Source organism: Lycium ferocissimum, chromosome 6 (genome assembly GCF_029784015.1).
Source record: "Lycium ferocissimum isolate CSIRO_LF1 chromosome 6, AGI_CSIRO_Lferr_CH_V1, whole genome shotgun sequence".
NCBI classification, from domain to species: domain Eukaryota; kingdom Viridiplantae; phylum Streptophyta; class Magnoliopsida; order Solanales; family Solanaceae; genus Lycium; species Lycium ferocissimum.
This window is the reverse complement of record NC_081347.1, coordinates 49,267,805-49,280,005: the sequence shown is the minus strand read 5'-3', so window position 1 is coordinate 49,280,005 and position 12,201 is coordinate 49,267,805. Positions and strand designations below refer to the sequence as shown.

The 12,201-nt window shown below is 38.8% G+C and overlaps 1 protein-coding gene across 1 annotated transcript; it reads left to right on the top strand.

The window, feature by feature from the left end:
• Positions 1-5,615: 5,615 nt before the first annotated feature.
• Positions 5,616-8,549, top strand: LOC132061357 (benzaldehyde dehydrogenase, mitochondrial-like). Its single transcript, XM_059454192.1, has 5 exons — positions 5,616-5,684; positions 6,919-7,005; positions 7,493-7,630; positions 7,715-7,796; positions 8,188-8,549. The coding sequence occupies exons 1-5, from the start codon at positions 5,616-5,618 to the stop codon at positions 8,439-8,441; spliced, it is 630 nt and encodes a 209-aa protein (XP_059310175.1). The 3' UTR covers positions 8,442-8,549.
• Positions 8,550-12,201: the final 3,652 nt, after the last annotated feature.

Here is a 12,201-nt window from a genome sequence, read left to right as displayed (position 1 = left end):
ACAACATAACCTTCTGATCCTTCTGAAAGCGTCAGGACTAGGGCTGAAGTCAATCTACTTTTCAATTCTTGGAAACTGTGCTCACAAGCATCGGTCCATTGACATTTTATCGATTTCTGTGTTAACTTCATCAATGGTGCTGAAATAGAAGAAAATCCTTCCACAAATCTTTTGTAATAACCTGCCAATACCAGAAAGTTTCGAACCTCTGTAGGCGTTGTAGGCTTTGGCCAAGTCTTCACAGTCTCAATCTTTTGAGTGTTTACGCGAATACCATCAGCTAAGATAATATGACCCAGAAAAGTCACAGAATTCAACCAGAACTCGCATTTTGAAAATTTAGCATATAACTCTCGAGTCCTAAGGATTCCAAGGACAATACACAAGTGATCTGCATGCTCCATTTCTGACCGAGAATATATCAAAATGTCATTGATGAACACGATCACAAATAAATCTAGAAAGGGCCTGAATACATTATTCATCAAATTCATAAACACTGCCGGGGCGTTAGTTAACCCAAACGACATCACCCGAAATTCATAATGGCCATCTCTAGTTCTAAAAGCCGTTTTCGGAATATCGTCTTCTCTAACTCTCACTTGATGATACCCCGATCTCAGATCAATCTTGAAAAACCACTTAGCACCTTGTAGTTGATCAAATAAATCATTAATTCTTGGAAGTGGATATTTATTCTTGATTGTCACCTTGTTCAACTGTCTATAGTTAATACACATTCGTAAGGAGCCATCATTCTTTCGTACGAACAAGACGGGCGCTCCCCACGGCGATGAACTGGGTCTAATAAATCCCTTCTCAAGCAAGTCCTTTAGTTGTGCCTTTCAATTCCGCTGGAGCCATTCTATAAGGAGGAATAGATATTGGTTCGGTGTCCGGCAACACATCAATAGTAAAATCAATCTCCCGTTCCGGTGGGAGACCTGGAAGTTCATCTGGAAATACATCCGAAAACTCATTTACTATCGGGACGGATTGAAAAGTCGGCGACTTTGCTTCGGTGTCATGAACCCAAACCAAATGATAAATATAGCCTTTAGCGATCATCTTCCTTGCCTTAAGGTAGGAAATAAACTTTACCTCAGGGGATGTTGTGTTACCCCTCCATTCGAGCATTGGTTCGCCGGAAATTGGAGGCGAACTATTTTTGTTCTACAATCCACATTAGCATAACAAAAGCCAACCAATCCATGCCCATAATCACATCAAAAATCTAACATTTCTAGTTCAATCAAATCGGCTATAGTCGTTTATCACATACCACAACCACACAATTTTTGTATACTTGTCTAGCTATTACTGGATCACCGACCAGAGTAGATACCTCAAAAGGTTTAATTGGCTCGGATTTCACCCCAATACGACTAGTAATATAAGGAGTGATATAAGACGACGTAGAACCCGAATCAATCAATGCATAAACATCACGAGAGAATATGGATAGTATACCTGTAACCACATCAGGGGAGGACTTAAGATCCTGTCGTCCGGCTAAAGCATAAATACGGGGCTGCTGAGGGCCACTCGAACTGGGAGCTCCCCCTCGGCCCCTGCCACGGCCTGCTGAAGCCTGGAGAGTCTGCCCGACAAGGTGTACGGACGAAGAAGAGCCGACTACTAATCTTGTAGGCGGAGCCCCAACTCTGCCACCCGTCGAGGGGAAATCATGCATCATATGCCCAACCTAACCACAGGCATAGCAAGAATCTGAGCCTTGGCGACACAGACCTGAATGTAATCTTCTACACTGACTGCATCGTGGGACCGGTGGTCTTCTCTGACGAAGATCTCCTCCAAACTGGGAACCCGAAACTCTCGAGCTCTGACCCTGTCCTGAATAAATGGGGCGATCAAATCTCTTGCCCAAAAATTGAGGAGGTGCACTAGTCGCGATCGGCACGAATATCTAGAATATGAGCGCCTCGGCCACCCCCTATACTCGCTACTAGCACCAACAGATCTGGCCCTGTTACTCTGCCCTCTGTCTACATCACACTCACCTCGGTGCGATTGCTGCTGCTCTTCTGAATTCTGGGCATGGGCCTGGATACGGGAGATGTCCATCCCCTCCTGGAGTGAAGCTGTCAAACAATCTTTGAAAAAATGTGGCCCTATGCCACTCACAAATCTATGTACTCTGTCTCCCATATGGGCTACCATAGTGGGAGCATACCTAGCCAATGAGTTAAAACGGAGACTGTACTCTCGAGCACTCATATTTTCTTGCTTTAGATTTAGAAACCTGTCAGCTCGAGCCCTTTGAACCTCGAGTGGTAAATAGTGACGAAGGAAAGCATCTACGAATTCCTGCCAAATCGTGGGAAGTGCATTTTCCTTCCTTGAAGCTATCCAATTATTATACCATAGAACGGCGACATCCCGCAACCTATAGGACGCTAACTCCACTGACTCAGTATCGGAAGCATGTATAATCCTCAGCGTCCTTAACATCTCGTCTATAAAATCCTGCGGGTCTTCATCCGGCTTTGACCCAAAAAATTTCGGCTGGTTCAAACTCATAAAATCACGGGCTTTGATACTAGTGGCTCTATCACCCGAACTCGCACTCTCGCGTGGGCTGAGCGACAACTAGGCGAGTCGATAGGCCCGAATAGCCTCGGTCATCATTCATCGACCCGAAGCACCCGGTGGAGGAGAGCTGAGGCACCTTTGGTGCGGGAGGCCCCTTTATGCTCTTCTAGAACAGGCAAAGTGTGAGAGGTATGAGATGGAGCCTCATTATGGGGCTCACCCTCCTCTATATGTACCGGTGGCTCCTGTTCAACCCGCCTTCCTTCCGCAGTCTTGCCCTTCTGGGCGGCTGTTGCTTTTCTCTTTACCGGCATCGCTGAAATCATAACACACAGTTAGGGGAAAGGAATTCTTATAACGTAGCTCTATCACACGATCTATGGAGAAAAAAGACAGTCATTATTCCTCAATACCCCGCAGCCTCTTGTTTATAAGTGTGGAGCACTTCACACCCATAAACAAGACTCTACTGGACACGGCTCGTAGACACACCCTAGGACGGAACTGCTCTGATACCACTTTTGTCACGACCCAACTAGTGGGCCGTGACGGGTACTGGAGCTGGTTGCCGAGCACCACTCAGCATGCTATATATCATACTCTACCGAGATATATATATCATTTTCAACATAGAACTTGCCAAAACCCAATTTTTGAATCTCCCAAAACATGTATATATGCATAAGCCCACGAGGCTACAAAATAATGTACAACATATACACTAAAAAAGTCTTATAACATCTACAACCCACATATAAGTATCTACGAGCCTCTAACGGAAGTACTGAAATCATAAGGACGAGACAGGACCCCACCATGTCCCAAATATGTACACAAAAGAATATACCCAGAAGTGGCAACTCCGGAGTAGTGGAGTGCTCCTGCAAATCTGCTAGGTAAGCTCCTAAGCGTCTGCGCCGTTTTTCTGTCTACCTCTGGGCATGAACACTGCGACCATAAAAGAAAAAAGACGTCAGTACGAATAATGTACTGAGTATGTAAGGCATATGCGATAACATAATAAGGAATTATAGAAAGCATAAAAAGAAAAGATAACTGTAACTGTTTGCCTCTTGAGGCTGAGTCATGCATGCTCACTTTCACCTTTAAAGCATATCACACATACATACATACATACATAAACTGTTTGAATCAATAACATCATTAGCCCGCGTTCGGGCCTCCCGCGTCCGGGGTAATCATGTCACGCCGCCCACTAGTGGTGCTGCCCGTGCCATATAAACACGATGTAGTAAGCCGCCCGCCTTAGCGGTGCTGCCCGGCCATCTAGGCACAGTGTAATCATCATTATATTCATAACATGAAGCATGCATAAGAGCTCAAGTAAAAAAAAAAAACTATAACTCTATCAGAGTGACGTAAGGTCGGGAGCCTCCGATTATGTTATGGAATAATCATGATCGTCATGTCTCACCTTGAAGGAACTAGTAACATGAGGTGAGACAAACAACAATGAGCAATCATTAAGGAAACATAGAATAAAATCATAAACCTTATAAAAGCATCAATTCATGAACTTTGGAATCTTTAGAATTAGAACTATCAACCTCATCATTACCATAAAGCACATCTCATCTCTATCTCATAACGAGCTCTTAAGAACCTTTAACTTCCATCTTTGAGGATGTGAGAAGATTATGGGAATGTAGGGGAGAAATCACAATACAAGAGTCATGCCTTTGAAAGAAGGGGGCTAGCCTTAACATACCTTTACGCCTCCTTAACGACTAAGCGTTCTCCTTCCAAGCTCACAACTCTACATCAAGAGAATTCGTACAAGATTAGCTGATCGAAAACATACTTAAGCTTAAGCTAAAGCGGCTAAGAGTTAATGGAAAGTGGGCAGCATATCCTTCGTTTCAATGACTTTCCCCAGATAATAACAACTCCCAAGACATCATAATCAATAAACTTCTTCAAGTTAAGCATTATCCAATTCTTACATTTCCCGTCCAATGTCACCCATAACCATAACTATGACATAACACCCCATTCCTTCTCATATAATACTCCTTTAACATCATTTGTATTATTCACCACAAGATTTTACTCATAACATGTCAAGAACTATAATTAAAGTCAAGTTATTATTCAAGAATATCACTATTTCCATATTTGCACTCCATACTCTTCTTCCTTCCATAATCCAAGTCTTTCAACCACTCAATATTCTTAATAGCATGGATTGAACATAAAACTCACCTTTGATGATGTAGGAATGGACTTTGGATGAAAGCACTTGGAGAAAACCCCACTTCAATACAAAAGGACTTCTTGATCTCTACAAACCCTAGTGAGCAGCCATGCACTTGATTTTTACTAATTCTTGGTGTTTAATCCTTGATTTCCCTTGGATATATGATAATATGATGTGAGGAATATTTTAGAGCTTCCAAGACTTAGAGAGAAAGTGAAATCTGAAAATTATGGACAAGGGTCGTCTATTTATAGTTGAAACCAGAAAATTCCAGAGAAGCGGTTCGACGGCCGGGTCGAAGGTCCCGTCGACTTGTCCAATCGATTTGTGTTTGCAAATTCCAGTTTGCAGAAATATGTTGATGATGCACAGTGACAGTCCGTCGACGGCCCGTCGACAGTGACTGATGTCTGCAGAATTTCCTGAATCCGTTCAGTTTGCGTCGATTCAATTCGTTCGACTTCTAATCCTGTAATCTACCAAGAACACCTATTGATACATTTGTACCCAGGGTAAGACACTTCATATCCCTAAACTCGGGCACGCGTCTCCATTCTTAAGGCATACTCGTACCCAACTAGGGAATCATTGGTTCCATTATGACCGAAATGAGGGGCGTAACACAACAACCTGATAAAATTATTAAAATCTATGGTTATTAGTCTTTACAGGGCTAGAATTGTAATTTCAACTTTTTGTTTCATCTTCTAGAGGTGTTGCACGCGTTTGAGGTTCTTGTCCTTTGGTTTTACATTGATGTTATATCATTAGTGCCAAATTTTCATTTAGTTCTTACTGAATAGTACTGTATAAAAACGACGAATCACTCTAAACGAAGTCGTTGATGGATTTTCTTAAGAGCTCCAGGGCTTTCCATTTTTCTCATCAGCAGCTTCTTTCATCTCAACCCAAGGTAAGTATATCTCCTCCGTCACTGCTCTTCTATGGCTCTTTCTATGGATTTTTTGTAGTCCACATCCTTGAACATTCTGGCTTTTTCGGGTTCTTCTGGTTTTGAAGAGGATAAGTTTACTAGAGAGATCTATTAATCGTGTATTGATCAATTTTATCAACATTCTTTCTGTGCTTTCATAATTATCTCGCATTTTATCATTTGTTAGGCGTAAAATGTTTTCCCTTTCATGATTTTAAATTCTCTTTATGTGCCTACATGACCTTTTTTATTGAAATCCAAGAAAATGAACAAATATTTGATTTTCATTTAACGAGTTTAGATTTTTCCTCAAATTTCATTTTTAGCTAAGCATAGATCACCATATTTAATTAACATAAACCATTTCTATATAAAATTAAGAGTGAAAAATAATAAATACATAAAAGAAAACTATTTCCTTTAGTAACTAAAGAAACTATATGCTCAAAAAATCATTATAATGCCAAAATGATTTCCAATTTATGATCTTCACAAATTTGTAATTATTTTACGTACTAAATCATGTTATTGCTTATGCCCCTTTGATGTTTGCTAATTTTCTGCTAAACTTGCTTTCTCGTGAATAATTTTCTTTAAAAGTTATCTAATTATATGACCTGACCTAAGAACTTTAACAATTATGAATACTTATCAACAAGATATAATTAAAGTACCATTCCATTAACTTAATTATGCAGTTAAAAATATAACGCAAATTTAATTTCTTTAACAAAATTGCAACTTTTATGTCTTGATAATAAGCCCGGGCCTCTGCAACTAGTTCTGGTTTATAGTTGCAAAATTTTTCTAGCCAGAAAAGTTTATTTTTTAACCAAACATTTTGGCATGACTTTATGGTTTATAGTTGCAAAATTGTAGAGTAACTTGTGTCAATTCAAGCCTGTTTTGTAGATGTTCTACGTGAATGTGATTTTTAACTGAAATTGTAGACAATAAAAATTATCCTTTTAATAGTTTCATATTTTTTAAAATTTGTTATATTTGTATAAGAATAAAGTGAAGCAGATCGCTATAATTGATGTCACTAAAATTAAAATGAAGATGCTAGCACTAAGAACCGGTCACTTTGGTACTTGAGGGAAATCCCCTTTCATTGTTTGTGAAGAAGCTTATATATGTTGATCAGACTGTTGATCTAACTCATTTTGCTCTGTTCTTTAATCATGTGTTTCCTCTCAGTACTTCTGCATAGGATGCAACTGTTCAGGTTCATAAAATGACATATTCGACTCTAACGTCGTTGATTGTTGTGTTGGATCTTGGACATATGTTCACAACAGTATTTACGATGAATTTATTGAAAAAGCCAAGGCACGTGCATTGAAATGCACTGTTTGCGCAAAACCTAAGCATACCTCTAGTTGCTCTTAACAAAATGGAAGGGAAGTTTTTTTTTTTTTTTTTTTTTTTTGCTCTAGAAACTATTTCTCCTTCCAACCCCTTCCGAAAAAGAAAAATATCCTAGGACAATTTCAAATTCTTTGACCATGGAACCTGTATGAAATACTAAAGAAGCATATGACTTGCCTTTTTATTTTTGGGTTTTTTTCAATTTTTGGCCCATCGACAAATTAATTACGGGCTCTGGCCAAAATATACAAAGCATAAACACTGATTATGTATGTTATATGTATATTTATACATAATATAAAAAACCTATACATTTTCTGACTTTTATCATTTTGAGAAATCCAAAAATGTAATTATCCATTTTACCCCCCTCCTATTTGAGATTTTGTGGAAATACTAAATAAAAAAATTACAAGACACACCAAATTGATTCAGAACAATTTGAAAAGGTGCTGAAGTATCTGGTATTGAAAGTGGAGCTACCCTTGAAACTACAGGTGACATATTGTACACAGGGCTACTATATTAAACCCACAGTTTTCTCCAATGTTAAGGTAGATATTGCTGTAATTTTAAAAGATAACTGATTTCCAGCATCAACTTCATATACTATCATTATACACATTGTGAAGTTTCAGGACGATATGTTGATTGCAAAGGATGAGATCTTTGGCCCAGTGCAGTCAATCGTAAAATATAAGTACGTACATGACAATCTAAATATAGTATATCTTTTGGTATTTTCTCATTTTTGACCCGTCGATTAAAATTAGTTATGGGCACTAGCCAAAGTATACAAAACATATACACTGATTATGTATATTTATGTGGAGGAAGAAGAAAATGACTTTTTCAGATCTCTTATGTATAAAAAATGGAGATCTCTTGTAAAAGGGTCATAAAACTAAAAAAAAGTTTGTAAAGGCCTAAAAACTCATTTCTTCCCGTGTGTATTGTACGTAAAGTATGTATATGATATGTACATTTATACTTACGATACATATACATTTGCAGGCTGTTTTTTTTTTTTTTTGAGAGGTTCAAAATGTAATTATCCCATATCTTTTCCCTCTAGCGTACAATCATTTTATCATTTTAATTTCCCCATTACGAAGAGCTAATGCCACCCAATATGGTCTAGCTGTTGGAGGCTTTACGAAGAACATTGACACTGCAAACACATTGGGGCGAGCACTGAGAGTTGAAACCATATGGATTAACTGCTTCGATATTTGTGATGTTGCAATTCCTTTTGGTGGCTATAAGATGAGTGGGCAGCGTAGAGAAAAGGGTGAACACAGTCTGAAGCATTACTTACAAGTAAAGGTTGTTGTCACCACATTGAAGAATTCAGCTTGGATATAATAAGTCTCCACTGCATTTATAACTAATCAAGACAAGATCATCTTGATTATCCGTTCTGTATCATGTTTTTGGTGAAGATTAACTTTCGTTTGCTTTGAAAATTCTGTCATGTTGTTGGTGATGTGGAAACTGCAATTGATATGTAATTAAAAGCAAGTTAGTCTCTCATTAAGGTGAAAACACCGTCTCAATTTATGTGAAGGTGTTTGATTGGGCGAAAGTTTAAGAAATAAAAGAAGACTTTTGAAATTTGTGGTCTAAAATAAGTAATAGATATATGTGTAGCTATAAATCATCTCATTAAGGGTAAAATAGTTTTTTAAAGTTAATCGTTACTATATATAGAAGGATGTCAATCCTTTTTGGACGGACTATAAAGGAAAGAGTGTCACATAAATTGAGAGGAGAGAGTATATTTTATTCAGTTGTTGAAACATTTCTTATGTTACCCTTCTTACATGTGATTATAAAGAAGGCCAACGCAGCTACACGATGTAGTAGAAATCATCCCTTAGCACAACAATTTTAACAGTACTTGTTTGAGAGCCTACGAGACCTCATAATAGTTTGCGGAAGTTAAGGTACAGGGGAAAGATACTTGACAGAAAAACAATAGTAAATTAATTCAATTACTAGTAACAACATGAGTAGAGAAAAACAAAAGTAAATTAATTCAATTACTAGTAACAACATGAGTAGATTACAGTACATTCTATGGGAAGCATACCAAAAAACAGTAAAAGAAACAACAATACAAATGAATGATTTAACTAAAACACAAATGTGGACAGATAATTGATAATCCAACTATATATAATATAACACAATGTATTGGAGATCACATCTCATCAGTATCAATCATTTATTACCAGGATTGATCTTCTTTTTGTTGTTCTTGACAAGGGAAACAATCTTTTCACCCATCATGGTAGAAACATGCTTCTTCTCTTTAGGAATTACACTTCCCTTCTTGGGCTTGAACGGGAATATCCCATTGCTGCTGCTTTCTCCTTTGCCTGCCATATCTGCCTTTCCCTTATCCGACATCTCTTTTGCACTCTCTTCTCTCTGTTCTTTCAGTAGTTAAGATGAAAACTGAGTTTATTGTGTCTCTCTCAACAATGGATTAAAGGCTTTTTATAGGCCTAAGATACCAATTCTCCTTTCACCATTTTCATATTAATGTCTTTTTTTTTTTTTTTTTTTTGTGTGTGTGTGTGTGTGGATGAAGAGAAACTTCTAGTTATATGTCAGATTTCCTTTGTATGTCACGGTGGGTGTGTGTGTGTGTGTGTGTGTGTGTGTGTCTTCAACACACAACTTCAGCTTACATTTTGATGAATGATGCTTTGTGAGTCTTTCGTGTGTGTGCATTTTATTAGTCTATGTGAAGATCACCCTGTATTGTGGATGTGTGGAGAAAGAGAACCTTTAGTTATGTAGTACCAAATTTGTGTGTGTATATGTAGAAAATTAACCTTACATCAGTACAATGTACACACCCTTAATTCGCATTGTAGACATTGGTGAGGCAAGAAGAAACATATAAGGAGAATTAATCCACATCGTAAAAAACTAAAAACTACACTGGATAATACGAAGGAAAAGCTATTAGTACTACTATTAATTTGCAGGTTCGGAAAGCATGGTTTTCTAATCTGATTGCTGGCGAATCCTAATATGACTACTGAGAAAGAAAAGACCAAATTAAGATACTAGAACAAAAATTGTCAAAACGATCAACTTTCCAAGACATTTCTATCAAATTTCCCCTGTTTCTTTCCATCAAATTTCCTGGTGATCTATGACATGTTTCTACGAAATCAGAAATATGAAAACAAACAGACTCACATAGAAGATGATAAATTAAAACTATTGACAAGTTAAAGAAAACTTAAGCGAAACAGGACGAGTCTATGCAAAGTAGATAAAATAGAAAAATAATGCTAAGCAAGCGAGAGGTCTAATTAGAAATTTTGCGGACAAAAGCTTCACGCTCTCCCGCCTTCTTTGCTGTCCCTAGATAGAGTCCGCAACTTAAATGACCCAAAAAGCGGAATTTGAGATCAAAATAATCCATTAAAAAAAAAGTTACATAAGTACCTTTTGCGCACTAATTTAGTGCGCGATAAAGTGCTTAATAAAACGCCCACACTTGTGTAATTTCAAAGTTTTAAAATTTCACGTTTTTTCCATACTTTGACGAAAGATTAGTCATATTTCAAAAAGCCGGAATATCAATATTTTATATAGAACCTGATATCTTTTTCTGCGAACAATAATGTAGGCTCAACACATCAAGTATACCTATACGTTTGGATCATCGTTTTAGGGGTTGTAAAGTGCCCCGAAGTAAGTTTTGTTTGTTTGGAAACTTGTTATCTTTAGGTTTAAGTGTTTTATTTTACTGGGTTTTGATTAACTTAGGACGTCGCACGAGTTATTATTAAATGACAATAAAAACTAAGATAACTAATTATCATTAAGAAAATAATACCAAAAAAATATATATATATTAACATAAAATGTACATTTTATTTACAAATACACAATCTTCATCCCCCCTAGGTTCCACATGCGGGAGCCTTTAGAATAACCTTAGGCCTAGGGCGAACCCCACCGCCCTCACTATCATCTCCATCCCCCTTCTTCCTCTTAATCTGTACATGCTCTATGACATGATCATCCCGTCTTCCCTTCCTTCGGAGCTTGTTCAAAATATGCCTCCTATGGGAGACGACGGTGGCCGAAATGTCCAGCTTCTGGAGATGACTCAATTTCAACTGGAGACAGGTCCACAGGCGCAGAAGAATAAACCTGAAATAACATATCGATTTAGTTTAGATTTATTCTAAAATAAACATGAAATAACATATAAACAATTAATTAATACATTATTTTATTGTAAAAAATCAAACTTGTGTGTCGATGGACACCTGAGATGGCTGGTGAGAGGGCTCCTTAGAGAGCTCATGAGCTGGCTCCTCAGCTGTCTCCTGAGCAGGCCCCGGAGCTGGAGTTGGAGCTGGAGCCTAAGAAATGGAAAATTATATAATAATTAGTATAAATATTTTAATTTGTTAAAATAATTATTTTAAACACTCACATCTTGGCTCGAAAACATGTCGAAATCCTCGAATAAGGAGTCGAAGTCCAGCTCCGTGCCACCTTGTAGATCACGAACTGGTCGCTCACCCTGTGGATGACGAACTGGCGGTTGTGCAGACGATGGCCAGAACATGTGATCTGAAAATAAATCCGGCGTATATAGAGGTGTCGACGGTCGCCCTGAAGTCAACGGATGCTCTGAAGTCGACGATCGGTAAGAAGTCGACGGGATCTCTGAAGTTGAAGGAGGCTGCTGGGCTGGAGCTGGAACTGGAGCATGCTTGTCAGGCTCATCTACTAGACCACCAGCCTCTCTGGCCCCACCCCCTATGTGACCAGCCCTTCTGTCCCTACCACCTCGGCCACCAGCACCTATGCCCCTACCCTCTCGGCCACTAGCCCCTCTGGCCCCAACCCCTTGTCACCCCCTTCTGCCACCACCACCTCCAGCATGACCACGACCACGACCACCCGCTGCCTGATACGGGACCTCTGGAACACACTCGTCGAGACGTCCGAGCTCCTGTGCCTGTAGCATACTAGCCTCGACTAGCTGAACCATCCATGCTGCATATCCCGCTGTCTCGGGGGCATCCATATAGTCCAAGCTCTCCCAGCGCATCCTCTATACGGTCCGTAGCTGCATTTGTTT

Bases quoted from the DNA above. Each gene is read 5' to 3' on its own strand.
- LOC132061357 (XM_059454192.1), top strand. From the start codon at position 5,616: ATGGATTTTCTTAAGAGCTCCAGGGCTTTCCATTTTTCTCATCAGCAG. The intron at 5,685-6,918 runs GTAAGTATATCT...ACTTCTGCATAG, and splicing joins TTCTTTCATCTCAACCCAAG to GATGCAACTGTTCAGGTTCA. The intron at 7,631-7,714 runs GTAGATATTGCT...GTGAAGTTTCAG, and splicing joins CAGTTTTCTCCAATGTTAAG to GACGATATGTTGATTGCAAA.